At 37.9% G+C, this 21,701-nt stretch overlaps 2 protein-coding genes and 1 long non-coding RNA gene across 3 annotated transcripts; 1 reads left to right on the forward strand and 2 right to left on the reverse strand.

The window, feature by feature from the left end:
- The first annotated feature begins 1,650 nt into the window (after positions 1 to 1,650).
- Positions 1,651 to 4,396, forward strand: LOC129242645 (osteopetrosis-associated transmembrane protein 1). The gene is made up of 5 exons (XM_054879411.1): positions 1,651 to 1,862; positions 1,956 to 2,205; positions 3,526 to 3,710; positions 3,768 to 3,942; positions 4,064 to 4,396. Exons 1-5 carry the CDS (start codon positions 1,794 to 1,796, stop codon positions 4,264 to 4,266), a joined length of 882 nt encoding a protein of 293 aa, XP_054735386.1. The 5' UTR covers positions 1,651 to 1,793; the 3' UTR covers positions 4,267 to 4,396.
- A 9,217-nt stretch (positions 4,397 to 13,613) lies between these two features.
- On the reverse strand, positions 13,614 to 14,403 carry LOC129242950 (uncharacterized). Its single transcript, XR_008582226.1, has 3 exons — positions 14,344 to 14,403; positions 14,234 to 14,289; positions 13,614 to 14,173 (listed from the first exon to the last, which is right to left on the reverse strand). It is a non-coding gene; the product is annotated as an uncharacterized LOC129242950 (long non-coding RNA).
- Positions 14,404 to 14,745: 342 nt separating this feature from the next.
- LOC129240771 (YTH domain-containing protein 1) lies at positions 14,746 to 21,602 on the reverse strand. Its single transcript, XM_054876750.1, has 3 exons — positions 21,374 to 21,602; positions 20,318 to 21,279; positions 14,746 to 20,075 (listed from the first exon to the last, which is right to left on the reverse strand). Exons 2-3 carry the CDS (start codon positions 21,228 to 21,230, stop codon positions 18,757 to 18,759), a joined length of 2,232 nt encoding a protein of 743 aa, XP_054732725.1. The 5' UTR covers positions 21,231 to 21,279; positions 21,374 to 21,602; the 3' UTR covers positions 14,746 to 18,756.
- Positions 21,603 to 21,701: the final 99 nt, after the last annotated feature.

Genomic DNA, 21,701 nt, shown 5'->3' on the forward strand with positions numbered 1-21,701 from the left:
CCGTAAAAGCCCATTCATAAACAAACAAAAGGAAGGGGAATTGCCTGTTTGTTCCTGTTAGGGTATTACCGCAGGTTTTACCACCCATGCAGATAGCTGCTTGAGCTTGAGCCGCCCCCCAGGCACGTTGGGAGACACCTTCTTAATAGCGCGGACGAGATCCAGGACAAAAAAGACCGACATTGACTTGATCGGACAGTATACAGGCAGACAATTAACGACATTCATCGGGAGACTCTTACCACCTTCTTAAGCTCCCGACCCCCGGATTCCGTAATCGGAGTCAACGATCACCCGTTGCAGACGAAGAGCTCTAATTTCCCCGAGAGTCCCGCGTAACCTTGGCACAATTACGTTCTGGATACTGTAGCAGGTTAAACTCCTACCTATCCAAAATTTACCCCGACATACTAAACATATGTGCGACATGTGAAGGCATCCCGCACGACACTAATCACCTTTTCACATGCCGCATCAAACCCACTCATTTACCCATCTCTCTCTGGACGCAACATGCCAAAACAGCAAGTTTCCTGGGCCTACCGTTAGATGGGATAGACGAAGATGACCGGTGATTTACACTACACTGACAAGGCAAAGATACTGCTACAACAACAACGAAACACAAGAAATTTTACATAGACTCATACTTTCTTGCCACGGCGTCTTCGACTCAGAAACGCAGAAACGCAGACAAACGGTATTTGGGAGCTTTATATGAATTTGTGCTTTCACAACTTAACACACGGAAATTTGCTTGCATTAGTTTGTTTAGTTTTAATCTCACAAATCACAATATTACCAAGTCATTCATTGAATGTTCACAAACATGTAATTTCTCCTACTTTTGTTTGTTTAGTTCGCTTGTTTCGTATCGGAAAGGGAACTGACGTCAGACTTGTCAAAATCGCGAAAAATAAAATAACTGTTTTGGGAAGACGCCACCTTCAGTACTCAATTCTTCTTGTTGACTTTATATTAATAGCGATTTCTGTCAATAACCCATAGTTATTGATATGCAAGAATGATAGATACTCAATTCGCCTTGATTAAAATGCAAATTTCAGTAGCTAAATTCATTATTAATAAAATGATTCATGAAGTAGTATATTCCAATTTTTTCTCTCTAGGAAGCGTTTCAGATTTATTTTATTTTATGATTTCGAAAATAAGTAAAGTACTATTCGAAGTTGTTTTTTAATGAAACTCACGAATTTACGTTGCATTTTATATACTCTTTAATTGAAAGTAAGTTTTTTCTTGTATTGTTTTTATTTCGAAATTTAGTTGAATTTTTGCGCATTGCTAATTTGCTTTATTTATTTGCTTCATTAAATTTATTATTACTTAAAAATAACTCTTCTGCTTTGATCATCCGAAATTTCCCTATCAAATTGTGTTTCTTAATAATATATCCCGAGATACATACATATACCACAGCATTGTCATGCATTTCATCGATTTGGATGTGGCTTTCATCATTTCCAGAGACTTATTAATTTCAACTAAACGATCTGCATTTTCATATGGCGCGCAAACTCTGTTATCCACTTCAAAAAAATAAATTTTAAATGAATTTCATTGGGGTTAAGGAAACTGACAGCTTGTAAACAAACATCAATCAGTTGAATCCAACAAATTGTCAGATAAGCAAATTCGGGTATTTACACTTTTTGTTTTGCCTACTTGGATTACTGATTTCTGTGAACTGGAGTAGTTGGTCAATACGAATTTAAGCGCACTGGATGCACTTTTTTACTTTGAACACCACAAATATAAGTATTTGAGTGAAAATGCACTACGTTGTTGTTTTTCTAGCGCTGTTTCTCTCATGGAGTACGCCCAACGCGGTAGCGGAGAATGTAAGCATCTGTTTGCAATAAAAAATATAGTAACCTTTTGTGCTAAAAATTGTATGGAATTTGCTTTGTGGCCCATTGTCTATGACTCATTAGATTTGCTTAAAATATTTGCGGGAGTTAGCTCAAAACCAGAGCGCATTCGTGCAATGTTCAACTTTACATTCGGTGCCAGTGAATCTTTGTATAGGCTGTAAAGAGCAATATACCGATATGCATGCGACCTACATGAGACTACGTGAAGAGAAGAATTGTACGGAAAAGTTCTTTGATAAAGATCGCATCAATATTGTATCTACAACGCAATCAATACTTGCTGGCTTGTGGACAAAAGCTTACTGTGATGGTTAGTGTAATTGCATTTTTAAATATTTAGGGTTGGCTTTCAAATGCTACCACGATAAATTTGCTTATAATGTCTAAGTACGTGGATCGAATTTAGAAATTATAAGAGGCAAATGTAATCATTATATCAACCTTTCGATGTATAGTACTTTTTATAAATTACCATTAAGAATTAATAGCAATATTTAACGTTGAAAGTGCTTAATTTTTGCAAAAGCTTGAAAAAATGCCCTATTACAGACGCTTATTTTACTTAAGTACAAACACAGGAAAGTAATAATATTCACTTATAAACACTCCTAATTAATTCAAGATTTGATTTAAAGCTATTTTTACTCAATAATACTACGAATGTTATTAAAATTCTATTATTACAAATGTTCTTCAAAACGTTTGTAATACCGTGCAAAATAAATTTGCGGGCCGAACTGTCAAAGGAACGATTTTGAGAAACGAATAAAGCGAAACCGAAAAAACCCAGTCAACCAACAATTAGGTTCGATAGAGCTTTTGTAGTTTTTAAAAGAGTTAAATTAGCCCTTGGCCTTCAATAAATCATTATTTTCAAAAATAGTGAAAATTTGGACTAAAAAATAGCGAAAATCATTATTCTCAGGAATAATGTAAATTTAGTCTAAAAAATCGCGCGATTCTTTATTCCAATTTTCGCTTGCGGCCCTCTTGTTGGAAATGTACATATAGCATGTATATAATATAATTTGGAATACGAAATCACGCTATGAATCGATTAATCATTATTTTCACAAATAGTAAAAGTTTGGTCTAAAAAACCGCAATAAAAAAATATTTTCATAAAAAGTGAAAATTGGAATAAAAAATCGCTTGATTTTTAGTCCAAATTTTCGCCGGTGTCGAGTTTTTGTTTTAAAATATATAAAAAAAATTTTATAAAAATAATAAACTTTTCGCCAGGGTCACTAATAAGTTTTACGATAATACAACATTTTCATAAATAGTATGAACTATAAAACCTAAGTTAAATGCTTGCTTGGTTAACAATTGCTTTATACATTTCTCTTCAACGATATTTCCGTAGAGGATGCAAATACGGCCGTAACAAACCTTATTTTCAAGCTTTTCCTAGGGGTTCTATAGGGACCCTAGGAGGTTGGAACTTTCATCGTTATAATGGTGTGACCTTGCTCTTTCTAGTGTGAGTGGTAGGGCGGTGACACGCCTCCTCTCTCTCCGCCCCTCATCCAAATATATCGTGGTAGTAATAGAAAGTTTTGCCGCATTTTCGAATATTTATGCAATTAATTTATTATTAACTGTTATAATTATTTAACTGTTATTTCAGATTGCTTTACCAGTAATAATTGGCAGGTATTTGATAATAAAAGTGACGAGTTTGAAAAGTGCCTCTTCGAACAGAAAGGCAAAGAATGTTTGAGGTGTTTGTCAGACTATCTCGACCTCAATGGGTTTTATGAATCTTTGGATGAAAAAAATAATGGAAATATTTGCTTTGACATGCAAGATTCGGTAAGGAATTCGCTTGAAAAATTCTTGGTTTTCTACGATTTATTTCTTTGGCTCTAGATGAACAGAACAAGAGCACACTGGTCCAAAGATTTAGGTTGCTGTCATCGCGAGTTCGATAAGTTGCTATTTCTTGTTATCTGTGGAATGGTAGGATTTCTACCGCTGTTATTTTACGGCACCACGTTCGCATTAACAAAACGACAAGAGCGCAATCACGATATTCTAATAGAAGGTATTCCATATAATCTGATGCTTGAATAACCAAAACCATTGTATTCGAAAACTAAATTATTCAACATATTGAAAAAAAAAATATGCATGTATGTGCACGCATACACTTTCTGATTTTGTAGACCCTCACAATAGTCGACCGACAAGAGTAAATCCAAGCAGCTCCGTAGCCGATTTGCCGAGCACATCATCTGCAGCTACATGCCCAGCCGTGCCTCCCGCAAGTGATCAGCTAAAGGAGGAAGAGTTTACAAATTCCGATGATAGTGATTTTGAAGAAACTGCAAATCAATTAGTCTCGAAAAAACGTAACAAAAACGAGTAGCTTTGCTTATACTTACCATTATTCATTGTAATATTAAAAAGCGTTTTTAGCAAAAAAATGCAACTTTTGAAAACAAAAACACAAAGTGTACTTTTATAAGAAAAAATTAAATTTATTAAAAAAATAAGAATTGCAGTTTTGTATGTTATGTAAAAACTTTAGATTTCTCCAGAAAAATTAACGCTTTTGGTCGATGCGTAATTTTTGGTTGAAATAAATCCAGAATTCTCCTTTTGTTTCCGTACGGGTGCTGAAAAGAAATAGGAAAAAATGTTGTTCTGTTCTAGGAAATGGCCCAACGATTTGGAGGAAGCGTCAGTCGACTGGTAAAACTTTCCTTAAAAATGCAATGCGTTGGGCAATTAGAATTTGTCATTGGAATGTATATGTCCGCGGACAGTATTATTTATTTTGAAGCTTGAAGTTTAAAATCTGGTCATTGAAGAGTAATAAGAAAAAGTATTCTAGCTGGAAAACTCTACACCGATGTGTAATGTCCTAAGTGTTGGAAACAATAAATCTTTTCGACATAAGTCGTAGGTATGGTCGACAAGAGGTATGCACTTTGACTTGAAGACCAATTACGCCCTGATTCGTAGGTATTTAGATGTTCCGTGATTATAACTTTCATTTACAAGTATTTAGATTGAGCTCTTCCCTATTGTTGGCATCATACATATTATAGTTGTGAAACTAGCGCCGATATTATCGAGAGTGGGGTTATTTTATACAATATATTGACGGTTTTTTGACCACCGAAGTGTCAGTCGGTTCTACGTTACCGAAACGACCCGGATTTATAATCCGGCCAAGGACTGTCACTCCAGCAGCATTCACCGTAAGTAAGTATGGGGAATGTTTATGCTTCTACAACAACAACAAGAGTGGGGGTTATTTTATACAATATAGTGATGGTTTTTTGACCACCGAAGCTATCGCGCCCAATTTGTTAGTCTATTGAAATCAAATTTTAATGCATACATCCCCTGCTGCTTCTCTATTGGGTGGTATATACAAGATTCAAATTCGAGTGTGAATATGTTACGAAGGTTGCCTTTTAGCAGGATCGCCTTTGCCTTTGAAGTTTAATTCGATGTTTTTATCGAAATGCTTGGTATTTGTTTAGCATAAACTTACAGCTACCGTTTTGACTTATTCGTCTTAATTGGCGTGATAACCGCTTACGCGAGTTTGGCCGAGTTTAACAAAGCGCGCCAGTCGTTTCTTTCTCGAGCTAACCGGCGCCAGTTGGACACACCAAGTGAAGCCAAGTCCTTCTCCACCTGATCTTTCCAACGCAGAGGAGGCCTTCCTCTTCCTCTACTACCACCAGCTGGTACCGCATCGTATACTTTCAGAGCCGGAGCATTTGTAACCATTCGGACGATATGAACAACCAGCCAGAAAGAAAGAAGGTTAACGTTTTGACTGACTAACTTTATTTGTTCCTTTTTCATTGAGTTGAAAAATTCCACTCGCCCAAAAGATTGAACTAACTCGTGTCCAATTACAGAAGTACATTGATCAGCTTACCTAGACTTTTTGCGTTGAAGCACCACACTTAGCCACTGTGAAACGCTGGCCGCCGATTCTTGCAGAGTCGTGTTTCGTGAAAGCCGTCCAAAAACGGTTATTGTGCCAGATTAGTGGGCCCAGCATACATTCAATGTTACATGAACATTAGGACGTGAAGATTTGCCCCCGTTGGGTACCGCATAATTTGACAATTGCCCAAAAATCGACTTGCTTCAATTGGTGTAAGAAAATTTTGCAAAAATTCAGCCGTGGTGATTCAAAGTACGTCTACTACATCGTAATAGGTGACGAATCTAGGAAACAAAACAGCAGTCGACAGTATTACTCTTCCTAGACAAGCTTAATCCAACAAATGTTGTTCGTGGAAGACGCATCTCAAAGCAAATATCGGCTGTTTATTCCGAAAATCTGATCATGCTGCAACTTTACCACTAGAGAAATTTAAAACACTCTATTCTGGGTGATGAAGGAAAACCAATCGCCTTCTCCAAAGCAATGCGGGCTTTCACGGCTTACACAAGAGAGTTTCGAATTAATGGGTCATCCGCGTTATAGCCCTAATTTGATGCCTAATGATTTCTTTTTGTTCCCGATCCACCAAAATAAAATGCGATGCTAACATGTTCCAATGCCTGAAGAGCCTCTTTGAAGCCTTTAAACAGTTTGTGGATACCTCCATTTCTGAGTGAAACTAATACTTTAAAAATTGGTTGAAGCGGTCGGTTTTGAAAAGTATGTAATAAAGCCATTTTCAATATTATTTTACTGTGTTTTCATTTCAAACGCAAAACGTAAAAGACAACCCTCGTATAATTATAAAATATCTCATTTCTTATTTATTTACATTTTTTTAATTCAATGTGACGAAAAGTCAATTACACATTCCCATGGCAGCCGGTTCTATGTTACCGGAATGACTTGGGGTTTTCCCGACCAAGGGCTGCCGCCCGAGTAAACTAGCCCTGTCTAGTGTACCGTATCCCACCCCAATCTCTCGTCACAGGAGCAATCCCTTGCAGCACGTTTGCTCCAAATACTTCTCTTCAGAGCTGGCGTCGAACCCAACCCTGGACCAGAGGTATTTTACTGCTGCACCTGTCACAAACGGCTCCACCCAAACTCCACCTCGGTTAGGTGCAATAAATGCAACGGATGGTGCCATCTTAATACCCGTTCAGGGCTTAAGTCACATAGAGAGTGGTCCACAAAGTATGTAGCCATTTATGTGTTGCTCTCGCCATCCCGCGACCCCTGCCTCAACGGCGCTACCGTTCTCAGTGCCGGCAATTCAAAGTGCCGCCACCAACAATACCTCAACGGTAAGGAGCCCTCAGGCGCAACACAACTCCCCCACTGACCCAGAACCCTCCCGCTCCTATCCCAGTATGGCGCAAACCAGCAGCTCTTGGTCCCTCGCACCGTCTACTCCGTGTGTTAGACCAGGGTCCCTCGAAACCTGACAACAGTCCAGTGCAATTCTTGCAATGGCTGGTGCCACTTTCGGAGATGCTCTGGCCTACGCACCACCCGTGAGTGGACACGCGACTTTGTTGCGCTGCAAAGCTCTGCACAATTACGTTCTGGATACTGTAGCAGGTTAAACTCCTACTTATCCAGATCGACCCCGACATACTACACATATGTCCAGCATGTGAAGGCACCTCGCACGACACTAACCACCTTTTCACATGCCCCATTAAACCCACTCATCTAACACCCCTCTCCCTCTGGACCCAACCCTTCGAAACATGGCAAGGCAAATTTAATTACAAATAAAGCTTCAAACTTAAAGCCATTGATAGGTTAATTTTTCTTAAAAAATAAATAAATAAATGAGATTTGATTAACCGTGGATACATAACTTTAAGATACAGTGGCTCAAACACTAAATCGTACCTACTCAACGTTCAACTTTAAAACCCATTTTCGAGAAGGTCAATTATATTTATTTGGAAAAACGCATGCATTTATTTAAAGTGTACTCCATTTAATCACAAATAAAAAATCGTATGTACATTTACCAGAATTTACTTCATGTCCAAAAGAATAACTGTACACAAATTTAATGTGGCAGGAATCCGTAATATGTATTTCAGGCACGACGTCAATATGCGCATTATAAAAAGCGTAAGTTTTGTTCGCTACAAATTACGAAGTGATAAATAGAGAGCTTGCACAATGGCTTCCTTAGGAAAACAGACCACTACAGGCGAACGCCGAGTAATTGTTATGGTAAATTGCATGAGGAGAGAAAAACATTAGGAGAAACCGATAATTTTATGAAAAGTAAAAAAGTAAAAGTACGGCGGCCGCCGTAGCCGAATGGGTTGGTGCGTGATTACCATTCGGAATTCACAGAGAGGTCGTTGGTTCGAATCTCGGTGAAAGCAAAATTAATAAAAACATTTTTCTAATAGCGGTCGCCCCTCGGCAGGCAATGGCAAACCTCCGAGTGTATTTCTGCCATGAAAAAGCTCCTCATAAAAATATCTGCCGTTCGGAGTCGGCTTGAAACTGTAGGTCCCTCCATTTGTGGAACAACATCAAGACGCACACCACAAATGGGAGGAGGAGCTCGGCCAAACACCTAACAGAAGTGTACGCGCCAATTAATATATTATTTTTTTTTAATCATCTACAGAGCAATACATAATTAGAAGATATAAAAGTGCATCTTCGGTTGCCAATATAAGCCGCCTAGGCCAAGAAGCGAATAGCGAAGAACACATGATTTTACGAAGTTAAAAAAATCCCTTTGTTCCAGCCATAGAATTAGATACAACTTTTAGGAAATATAGCAATAAAGTGATTTATGATGAAATAAATCGAAATTTGTTGAAAAAACATAACTTCCATAGACGAATTGCTCGAAAGACCCCCCTTAAAGACGTGAAAGCAAATAAAGGGTCTTTCAATAAGGGCGGGTAGATGTTGAAATGGAATAAAATGGCGTTTGCTGTGTGGCACGTAGCGCCGTCCTGCTGGAACCACATGTCGTCTAGGTCCATATGGTTCAACATGGGCCATAAGAAATTGGAAGGGCCACCACGTCTACCGAAAAATGGGCGCAATGCGCGCAACGTTTGCGTTAATGAACACTCATTTTGATAATAAAGTTTTATCATGTGTAATCGTGTAACTTGCCCTGATGATTTAGTATAAACAACTGAATAATAAACAAAAGATTTGACAGATGTCACCAAAACAAAATGGCTGCCACAGGGCGCCAAAATCGACCCGCGCCAATTGAAAAACCCTTTATGCATACTTTAACCATTTGGGGACGGAGCCACTCGACGGCGAGCGTCGCTGAGGACGAGAAGTATTGGAGTGCGCAGTAAGGGAAATAAATACGTTGAACGTTGTAAAAACTTAGACTTTATTTAACACGTTCCCTGTCCCAATACAAAAATGCAAAATTGACCGACAAGTCCAATATTTCACAACGTTAACATGTCATATAATCGGTTCTCGTCAATATTACGTGGCTGGCACTTTGTTGATAATGAAGTCCCGAGGGATCAAAACGAACGTCTATACAAAATAAAACCACTTTTGGACCTTGTTATCAATAACTGGAAGAGCTTACTAATACCTGGTGAATGTATCGTCATTGACGAGTCGATGATGCCGTTTAGAGGCAGGATATCTTTCCGTCTCATAAGTACGGCTTGAAAATCTATAAACTGTGCACAGAAGAGGGTTTTGCCTGGAATTCTTATATTTACATAGGGCGTGACCCCGAGATTGCTGATTTGGATAAGCCTGGGAGTGTCGTAATAAGAAATAATTAAAAATAATTTGTGATTTCTGGGTAAAATAAAAATATTTTTTCGTATGTCCCGGAGTTTTTCTTTACTTTATTATCGTACCAGCACGTCCAGTGAAGAAACTGTACAGTTCCGTTACGTCCAGTCGAATAATTTGCTTTAGAAATTTTACCCCCTGACACACATATGCCTCAGGAACGTATCAGTGTTTATCAGGCGCATGTTTCCTGAACCATATGTGGCTCAGCGGACAGGGAACGTGTTAACACAAGAAATATTTTTCATAAAATCACTGCTATCACTGCTAATGTTGAAATGCCTGAGTGGATTGCACGAATTTCACTTCCACTTGACGTGGTTATGCCGTCATCTTCTCTTTTATCAGATTTAAAGTATAATATTCATTAGAACTGTCACTATCAAAATATATAAAAAGCCTGCTGCTTCCTCTGGCAGTGACACTGAGCGACTGAATTGAAGAACTGAAACTGACTCTACCGTCGTCTCACATCGTAAGTTTTCATTATAAGGAAGATAAGACTTCATCGCTAATGGTCCCTAATGCCTTTGTACGAAAACGTGACTCTTTTACTATACCTATGCGTATCTTATCGCTCAGAACGACAGACAGACTCGCGACAGCCTTGTAGCTATGAACTAATTTGGGCGGCTATATGCCGACACTAGTCCTCAAAGGGTTAAATGGGTAGAATGGAAAGTGTTATGACTGCAGAAAGCCCAACACTGAATTTTAGCCGAAGAATAAAAAGCTATTGTGAAGAATGGAGGTGGTTCTGTGATAGTGTGGTAGTCAGAGATATAATTGTGTAGAAGTCAATATGCATAAATTGGAATAAGGTATCTGAACATCCTTAAAACAAATGTTAAACAAGGTACTGAATGGTTGGATATATTGGGCAATTTTGTTTTCTATAAAGACAGCGACTCGAAGCACACCTCCACGGTTGCCAAGATTTGGCTCATCTACCACTGCTATAAATTACTCCAAACATCCGCGCTCCTGACCTGAATATAATCGAGCATGTTTGGGAGGCGGCCGCCCTAGTCGAATGGGTTGAATACCGTGACTACCTTTCCGGAGGACATGAAACACCAAATGATAGAAAGTTTTTTCTAATAGTGGTCGTCCCTCGGCAGGTAAAGGGGTGTGTATTCTGCCACGAAAAAGTTCTTAAAAAAAACCCGTTTGCCGTTCAGAGTCAGCTCAAAACTGTATGTCACTCCATTTATATTTGGAAGGAATCGGGCATAAAACTAAAAAATAAAGTTTTTCGGAACACAAACCAACACACAAAACCACATCAGTGATGAACATTTTAAATTATCAAGCAAAATTTTACCGTCATTGCTTGATATTTGTAAAAGTAACGCCATAAATCTACTTTTGCACGTGTGTTCGATTTTTTACAGTTTTAAAAATAGATTTGAATTTGCAACAACGAATTTGTACTAAATTGTGCGTAAAAAATACGATGTAGATTCAATGGTGCGAAAACCTCAGAAATGCTGGGTTAATGTTTCGGTAATGATCCTCTAAAGAAAACAGCCATCACTTGGCATGAACGCTTCAGAAGAGATCGTGAATCCATTGAGGATGCCAGGCCCTCGACATCGAAAACATCAATAATGTAAAAGAAAGAAAATCAATCTATAACCGCAAATTAACCATCACAGAGCTGACAGAGGCCAAAGACATTACTTATGAATCCACGCAGGACATTGAAGTTAAGGATTTTGCTTTGCGCTGTGTTGTTGTAAAGTTGGTCCGAAGGTCCTTGAAATATTATGAAGGCTAAATCAACATTCATCAAACGCTTCATTACTGGAGACGAAACTTGGGTTATGAGTACGACACGCAGACATCAGGCGAGAGAGTGAGGAGCTCCAAATGGACCAAGATAAAAAAAAAACCACGCCATTTTCAGTCAAGAAAGAAAGCGATGCTCACGGTTTTTATGGATTTACGGATTACAAGAGTATTTTAGACCACGAATTCTTGCCTGAAGATCAGACAGTTAATAAGGACTATGGTAGTAGATATTTGGACGTTATGAGACATTTACGTGAAGCAATTTGCCAAAAAAGAAAGGATTTCAGAAAAATAACTCGTGGATTTTCGTTCATAATAACACAACGTCGCACAGTGCCATTATTACCCGCGAATTTTCGACCAAGAAAAAAAAGGAAATGCCATCCAACATCCAATGAATTCACACTGATCCACCTGATATGGCTTCGTGCGATTTCTTTTTTTTTTTTTTGTTTGGACGAGTCAAAAAATCATTACGGGGAACATTCCCACGACAGTCGGTTCTACGTTACCGGAACTACCCGGATTTATTTACGGCCAAGGACTGTTACTCCAGCAGTATTCACTGTACATGTATGGGTTACGTTTATGCTGCTACAACAACAACACGTAACGCGTTTTAAGAGTCGAAAGGAAGTAATAAAAAAATTGAAGGTGGCTCTGATGGCTTTACCCAAAATAGAGTTCCGGAAATGTGTCTAGAGCTGGATCAAACGCTGGCATAAATGCGTTGCAGTTGATGGGTAGTACTTTGAAGGAGATATTATCATTATTTGGGAAATTAACTTTTATTTTGAATTTTCCGAATATATTCCGGGAACTTTTTGAGCAAGGTGGCACATAAACATCTGTTGGAATGTGTGCCAAAACGTTTAAATGTAGTAATAAACGCCAAAGAATTAGCCACTAAATCTGATAAGAAAGTTTTGTATACTATTTTGAGGATAGACAATTTTTTTACGATTATTCGATTGTATGTATGTACATGAATTTTATGGTTTTGTTTATTTTTATTTCTCAGTATACAAATTTTTAATGTAAATGACAAATATAAATTAAATCAAATAAAAAACGAATATACATATGTATCATGATTCAATTATAGAAGGTTAGGTAAGTAGTGACAAGGGCGCTTTGACACTCCCTTATTTTAGGGCTGCATTTACGAAGGATGGGAAAAAGGGAAAAATGTTTTCCCTTTCTTGCCTAAAGGTAGTAAAAAAGTACGTAAAGTAACTAATTACTCCTGTACTAAGAGAAAAACAAGTATATTGGTTATTTAATCTACATACATTAAAACAAAACGACAGAAAAATTATAGTTTTTTCTTTAAACAAATGTAATATTTATTTAGAATATTTTCGATGTTTATCTTACACAAGAGCACGCAGAACTATGTGATGTTACTTATGTATGTGTTTTTTTTCTGCCGTTCGGAGTCGGCTTGAAACTGTAGGTCCCTCCATTTGTGGAATAACATCAAGACGCACACCACAAATAGAAGGAAGAGCTCGTGTACGCGCCAATTATATATATATATATGTATATATACATATATAATCTTGCAATAGATTTGAGTATATTTTGTGGAAGAGAACAAAAAATAGTCATAATAAAGGAATTTAATGTGTTTAATTTACTACAATAGTACAAGTCTTTTAATACACCAAAGGTAAAAATATAAAGCGTTTTTGAGTAAGAGCGCTTCAACTTTTTTTTTAATAAAACACAAACCGTTTGACTTTTTTAACTAATTTTTTTATTATCGAGTTTGAACATATACATTTAATGTATACTAATGAAGTTTACAAATGACAACCGAAAAATAAAAAATATTGCGTCGTTCGCCCTCCCTATCAGAAAAAAGTTAAAGCTCACCTATTGAAAAACGCTTTACTTAATCGACAGGAATGAGATGAAACAGAAAGTTTAATTTTTTTTTCTTATTTCGTACATAACAATACATGTAGATACATGTAGTAAGTTACCGTAAAGACATTGCGAAAGCAGAAGTTCAGTCGATCATTTCTAAATATAAGAAAAAAATTGAAATTAGAAGAGTTAAAATAGTTTGCAATAAAAATTACAAATTTACTAGTTTGTAGTTTAAAATTTGTCTACCTTAATATACTTTGCGTCCCTAATATTAATAGGAAAATGTAATAATATAAACTAAAACTAATACATCGAAAAATTTTAGATACTGGTAATATAATCCACTTTTAGTAATTGTGATGGTTTGTAAATTTACGTATATCAATACCACGTGTCTCAGTAATGAATCAGAGTGGAAATATGAGGAATGTGGGTGCACTTGCTCGTATAGGTGTTGGAATGCTGCACTTACTTCAGGCAGAAATCCAAAACCTGTAAACCAAAAACTTAAAAATAACTCACAAATATATCATTACAACTTATCTGTAATTGTAGACTTAAAGCGCGAGGACTTGCTCGCGTAGGTGTTGCGCATACATCTACGTACAGCATATTGTTCTAGACGGGGTAAGGTATCCACGTGGACAGCTAGTTCGGAAGTCAAATTCATTTCAGAGGTAGCAGTACTAGGCACATAATAACCGTCACATGTTAAACAGGTATTTGCACCATCATACACAACACGCTCCATGTCTCCTATGAAATTGTCCGTAGCACCACATGAGACAATGGTAGAAATACCCGCATACGTGCTTTCGTTTCTAAAAACCACAATAGTTGGGCCACCTAGCTCTTCAACACACACCTTTCGCAGCAATTGCTCGTCTGTGAAGTCCTACAAATAAAAATTTTTTATTTATTACAATTTATTAGCAAATATTCTAAAAGAACTTACTAACTGTAGTTTATGTATTGTATGTAAGGTGGTCTCTGTTATATTTGCAAAAAAACCTATGAATGAGAAAGTTTAATAAGAATTTTTACAAATGTCTGATCTGGACTTACATGTATGAAAATTTACAAACCGGTGGTTTTCTGCAGCAGAAAGCCGACTCCAAATAATCGACTATCACCGTATGTAAGACATAATCGACCTAAATAGTGAAAAACGACATTAATTTACAAAATAATTAGCTTTTATTATTATACTTACTTGAATGTTTACAAACAGATAAAAGATTTTCAACGAATAATAACAAAGCAAAGCGTCAAAGTGGAAACGGTGTTGCCGACCAAATAATTTGCACCAAAAGTTTAGTTTTTACTACAATTTAAAATTTTTTTTGTGAAATAGGTACTTTTTTTTGTAAAGAAGCAACACGTTTTCAAATAAGGGAGCCGATATGTCAAGAGGGAGCGAGAAAGCTGTTTACTTACCTAACCTTCTATAATTGAATCATGACTGCTATTAGGATAGTCAAGGGATGCCTCTTGATGTCTCCTCTACAACACATTCACAACGATACCTCCATGCTCCTTGACTGGGAGGCAAGTATTTTTGCTAGGGTGCTACCGTATGAATCATCCCTGCAGACATTTGCTAGAGACTGATCCACCTCTAAAGCGAGTCGGGACACATCGACAGGCGGTTCTACGTAATCGGAACAACTCGGATTTATATTCGGGCAAGGACTGTCACTTCAGCAGCATTCCTCGTATATGCACGGGGAATGTTTATGCTGCTACAACAACAAAAACAACAACAACAACAACGTCTCTTCGACTACACCGAGGAGATCCTGGACCAAATAGACGAACACTAAACAACATTCAACTGCTTCCTAAACTCTCGACTCTCGAATACCGTTTTCGGGGTCCAACCACCACCTATTGCAGACGAAGAGCTTTAGCTGCCTCGTGACTCAATTATAGCAGGTTAAACCTCCCGACACTCTCAATATATGCCCGGCATGTGAAGGTAACCGCACGATAATATCTATTCCCTCTGGACCCAACCTGTCGAAATAGCATGTTTCCTGAACCTACCGTTAGATGAGTTAGACTACGAGTATTCAGAATTCAGATTTGACTTTCAACAATGTTTTCGATGATGCTAGTTACGACTTCAGTTGACTTTTACAAATCCTCGATCCTCTCCCCGCTATGACAGGTATGCGATCCATTTATTTCTGCTGACTTTTAGAGTTTTGAAGGCTTTTAATAGCCTGTAAAATGAGGAACTGATTATAGTCCTTAGGTTGATACTGATGATGTTGCTGCCATAGTTGTGGCAGGAGTATATCACTGAACAAAAGTGATTGCTTTCTGATTGATATTGATTATTTCAGAATCGATTTCCTGATTGTCGGTATGAAACAGACAATTTCTATTAGCCGTTGTACGCAACGGCAAACCTCCGAATGTATTTTTCGCATGAAAAAGGTGCTCATAAAAGCCAACGGCATTAAACTGTAGGCCCCTCTATTTATAGAACAGCATGAAGACGCACACCACAAATTGTAGGAGAAGCTGAGCCAAACACCCAATATCGGATGAAAGCGCCAATCACATACAGCTAAGGCCATACATATACATATTTTTATAGCAGGCAGGTTTTGGAGTCCACGTGAAAGTGAATAAGAAAATAAATTTAAATACGAGTGAAAACGAATTTAATTGATTTTCGATTTATCCTAAAAATGAGTTTTGCCTGCTGAGACTTGTCAATTTAATCAAAACAAATAATAAACCTTTGAATAAAAAACGGTTAAAAAAAGGGGGAACATTAACTACGTTTGCGGGCATTTCAATACAAAATAATAAACTTGCAGAACAAATCGTTAAACGAAAGTTTATACGAGGCCAATCTAATCCCTTGGACGCATCTGAATTGGTGTAAGTTCATATACTCATTTTCGCAATGAGGGCGATTATTTTAACGAAAAAGTTTCGGCCAACGCTATTTAATAAGATGGTGTTGTTTCCCATTAAAAAAAAAATACCCATAACTACACAACCACAACTTATGGCCATATTTGGATTTTTTGACGGAAAGTGCCTTTCAAACGGGTTTGGGAAAGATAGATGCATTTCAATAGGCCGTATTACGGTAGCGAAAGTTATCGCATGCATGTAGTTATTTTAGACAAATATATTTACTTCCGATGGATACAGTTAAGCATGACGGGGTACGAGATTAAAAACTCGTTCAAAACAGCAAGCTGGTACGTATGCACAAACAATCTAAATTGAATTTAATTGAATACTAACCGACAGTTTTCTTGTGAATTCTTTTCTCAAAACTTTCAAATGCACTCGGAATTTATCTTAGAAAAAAAAAAAAACAAATGAAAATGAAGCAATGAAACTGAAACACAGAACACCTAATGTCGGATTCACAGTAAATTAGATTGTGATGCACTCGGAAGTGAACTGCAAATGCCTGTATATATGTATGTACATACAAATATTATTATGATTTGAAGATTTACTTAAGATTAGTTTACCAACACTAGAACAAACACAGTATACTTCAGGCTTTCAACTACGAAATCTTCAGTCCCATTAAAATAGATGATGCTCATTTCGAGTACGAGTATTTGCTGCACAATGCAGGACACAGGAGTGCCAAATGTCAAACAGCTATTTCCGTAAGAAGTCTGCAAGGTCTGAAAGACAAGAATTAATTTAATTAGAAAGCATAGTTACAGTTTTCGGCAAATGGTTTATGGTGCGGTATGTGCTGAAAGCAATGCGGGAATTACATAGGACTCAAAAGCTCTTAAGCTCGAATCCAATAGACAAACTTTTGCACTTTACTGTTAAAACTGAGTATGAAATTTTCCGCATGATTTTCTTTTAGAACAGTTCATTTTTACATGTTGTTTAAACACAAGCGAAAATGTTCTTATAAGTAAATATAAGGGGGTTGACTCACTCACTCCAATCAATTATGAATGGGAGGAAATTATTGAATAGTCAATTGCAACAGGTTTTTAAAATGCGGAAATGGCCTCAGCAGAATAAGGTGCGGATGGCAACAATATTGATAATTTTCTCAACACTAAACACTCTTTTCTTTTGCCACTTTCAAATTTGTCTTGCTGAATAATGGAAATTTCCGTTATATTCATATCTTTGTTTGATTTGCTTGCATTTGAAACACTGCACACACTTTTGCTTCTGATTTTATGTTTAATGATTTTTTCATGTAGTTTGATGCAACTGATTTTTCTTGATTTAGCACTAATTATTCCTTTGTTTTGGAAAGCTGGCATTTAAGACAGTTTCAAGTGAAGTGGGAGTTGGGTGAACGTCTTTTATTTATACCGGTCAAAGCAGTCCATATTTTCACAAAACAGTTCGTATGCTTTCCTTTAAGTGGAAAGCATTATTGCAACCTCTCCGCCTTCGTTTAGCAAATAAAGTTCACATTTGTGTTGGTTGTTTATATTTTACGATACGTATAATTATAACTATGATTTAAAATTATATATGTATATGCATGTATTTATAATTGAAAGAGAGTCAACTTTTCATTCCTTTTACCATGAAATCGCTGCATATGAATTTGTTGATTAACGGCGCAGTGCAATTAAATTTAATTATTTACTTTAAAAAATTAATTTCAGTTAATCATCGTTTTACGTGTAATCGGTGCCAACAAAAACTGAAGTATGTAATACATTTTTTCATTTTCATAATTTGGGACTGCAAGTACGATAAATATAAAATAAATATCAAAAACATATATGTATATACATATATATATATGAAGCACAAAGGATTTTCCTTTCTTTAAGTATATAAATATATTTTTCCATTTTTATTTTTTAGTAGTTTTAGTATGCTCAGCATTCGAGATGTGTCGGCAATAAATTTTGCGAATAAATAAAATATTTTTTGTATGCTTCTTGTAATCCCAATTAAAAAAATGAATTCATTTTAATGCTGACTTAATGTTGAAGGTCGATAGTCGTTGGTGAAACAACCAAACTGGGGTTAACATATACACTATCTGCTTGATTCGTTCATAATTTTTTCTTTGAGGATTAATATATTGTAACACTTTATACTACGAAACATTTATATACCCTCTTTGCATGGTTAATTATTTGCCTAAATTTCAACACTTTTCCGGTATTGAGTAAGTTGAAGAACATACCATTTAAGAATTAGATGTCACTCTACGAATAAAATATTACTGTTGCATATAACTCACGCGCTTTCTAACACATTTTCAATTACAAAGTTCGAACACGAAGAGGTTACAGCGTGCATGTTATGGGTTTTATAGGGGTGTTTATCATATTTTCGGTTTTCTTGACGCACTTTTATCTTTTTCACTCGGCTTTAAACCTTCATTCTTTGCTTGGCTTCTCATTCACAATGGGAGCACGCTTGTATTGCAGACGTCTGTCCGCTTATACTTCACAATACATCTTATGTTGCATACTCTTTTATTGTCATATCGCCGACTTAGCGCCGGCCATCGCGATAATTTCGCGCGCCACCGCTGCTGCCACCTCCAGCGCGGAAATGTCTATCATTGCCAGCGCTGCGTGAACCTGAGCTACCACTAATACCACTAGGTCCACGATACTCCCGGCCGCCGCCACGTTCACGTGGTCGAATCATGTTTGAGTTATTGGTGCGTTGGCTGCTGCTGCGGAAACTGTTAGGACCACTTGCGGAAGAGCCTCCACCAATAGCATTGTTGGAACTTGAGAAACTACCACTTCCTCCTGCTGAGCTTGAACCACCTATTCCACTGCTCCCACCATTGGATGTTGATACCCCAGTGCTGCTGCTAAAGCTGGGGAAGCCCGGCGGCATGCCATCGGGCAATGTTGGTAAGCCAGCATTCTTCCAAGCTGCAAAGTCCTCATAGGATGGTGCTTTGTCGAAACCTGGGGGCGGAGGCCTAATCGGTTGTGGCGGAGGGTAATCTGGCAGTGGAGGTCCATCGTAGTATCGCACCGGTGGAGGTAACTGGTCATACATTGATGGAGGTCCAGGTGGTGGTAAAGCGCTTGAACCGGAAGAAGACAGAGGAAGCTGCGCAAACGGCGGGACGAATGGTAACGGTGGAAGCTGCCCATGCACGGAACGCATATAGTCTACCATGTATGCTTCGGCAGAATTCATGTAACGGTCCCACGATGGCAGTCCTGCATCGCCACCACCTGCCCGCGATCCTCCACTACTGCCTGGACCAATGCTCCCACCACTTCGGTATGGCGAAGACGATCGTTTAAAACCACTACCAGGGGGCATTCCAATCGGTGGAAACTTATAGGGGCGATGGGGGCCACCACTGAAAGTACGTCTGTGCCGGATTGGGCCACCACCACCGGTACGACGATCTCCCTGGCGATATCCCGAAAAAGCGCTGCTACCACCAGGACCACCTCGACTACCACGTGATGATAAACTGCGTGGTGGGCGATATGAAACACGAATACCCTTCTCACGCATCATCTTTGCTGTCTCTTTGGATTTACGTAATATGGGTGTCATTTCGATTTTTTCATCTTCGGGAAATAAGCGACAGAGTTCTGCGCCAACTTTTGGTTCAATTTCTTGACCATCACGTCCAATTTTCACTGGTTTACTCTCATTCCACGTATTGTAAAGATGAGATGTGCAGTTGAAAGAAAGTTCCTTGCGACAAATCCAATCCAGCTCAATTATACCACCCAGAGCTTTAGGTGAAATGCTAGGTGGCAAAACCCAAGCAGGATGAGAAATATCCCGACGCGAAAGCGAACTCATGCGAGCAAAACCGGCAAATTTACCTGAAAAGTGTAAAGAAAACGAAAAAACCAATAATATTACTAGGGTGCGGACTTCCATATTATTATTTCTTAAATCTGGAAGATCATACATTTTAAAGCATGTTTTTAAATCAAGCACTTCTTATTGTTAGTTGTCACACATGAACGAGCACACACAGAGACAAAATACATAGGTATACACACAACAAAGATGCAAGAAAAATGAATTAGCAATAGAATTATGAAATATCATGATGGCTTACCACTCTCGTTGACAGAAAATATTAGCAAAACATTGCGGGACTCCTTGAACGCCTGGTTAATATTTGCTTCATTTTGTGGTAGAGTAGCCCAGACATTTTTGGTTTTGGCAATAGCAATATTATCTGCATTATTCGATTTAATAAGGAAGAAATGAGTACCGCGAAACAAATAGTTCAGTTTAGTCATATAATCGTAAGATTTTCCAGTGGAAGTAGTTCCGCCTTGTGTTTTCTTCTCAGGCGAAGTGCTCTTAGAAATCGCCTTTCGTCCATTACGTTTTATATTTGCTGCCGAATCGGAATCTTCCGATTCTGAGTCACTATCAAACGTTGCTTTCGCTGCTGGCTTGTCTTCCGCATCGCTAGCTTCACTTTTGTTGCCGCTGGTATTAGCATGAGCTGATGTTGACCCGCTACTTGTGTTCATAGGCCCATTGCTGCTGGATGTCAAAGCAGTAGACAAGTTTTTGCTAGCATTGCTATTGACCTTCTTTCGTAACTTCTTTTCTTTACTGTTACCAACTTTACTCTCTGTAGCTTTACTTGATGAATCGACACCTTTATGTGACGAATCTTCGTTATTTCGTTTTTTCTTACCTACTACAGAAATATTCTTGCCATTCATTGCTCCACCTCCCGGCGAAGACGTGCGCTTCGTAGTCGGTTTCTTCTCACTCTCTTTACTAACTTTCTTCTTCGTCGTCGTCTTGTTCTTACGCTTGTCACCGACAGACGAGGCAGCCGAGCTTACTGAACTGATACTTGGCTGGGAGTCCGACGACTCCGAACCTGATTCAGATGCTTCGCTTCGTGTGTCGAATGAGTCGTCAAAGTCTTGCAGTTCCTCAGCAATATCAGCTTCATTTTCGTCCAACCCTAGATGCACTGCGTCCAAATCGGCCATAATTTTCATCTGCTTTTCGTTGGTGTTGCGCTGCCTGCGCTTATGCTGATTTCTGTTTCTATACGCAATACGAAAGTGGAGAAAAGAAAAATGAAAATTAGAGACGGTTTCGTTTTCATTACTGTTTGATTGACTTATTGGAATTTGCTTACCCCCAACTTCTTTCCTGTGCTGCAGAAATTGTTTAGCTATTGTTTTTCAAAACTATTTTACAATTATTTGATATTTTACTTATCGATTTTCACTATTCAACGTGGAACGAAATTTGCATACATATACCTCAAAGAACTGTGGTTAATATTCTCCTTTCTTTGACAAACTCAGCAATGGTGGACGAGTGAAATGAAACATGACGCGACACTAGCCATCACTCTCTTTAAATTAACGACTGCGATATTCACAACAACGGCCGGCTTAGTTCTTTATATGAAGATTTAACCCTTAATTTCTTAATTGAATTTTTAGAGGAGAAAATGGAGA

Source organism: Anastrepha obliqua, chromosome 3, assembly GCF_027943255.1.
Source record: "Anastrepha obliqua isolate idAnaObli1 chromosome 3, idAnaObli1_1.0, whole genome shotgun sequence".
Lineage (NCBI taxonomy): Eukaryota > Metazoa > Arthropoda > Insecta > Diptera > Tephritidae > Anastrepha > Anastrepha obliqua.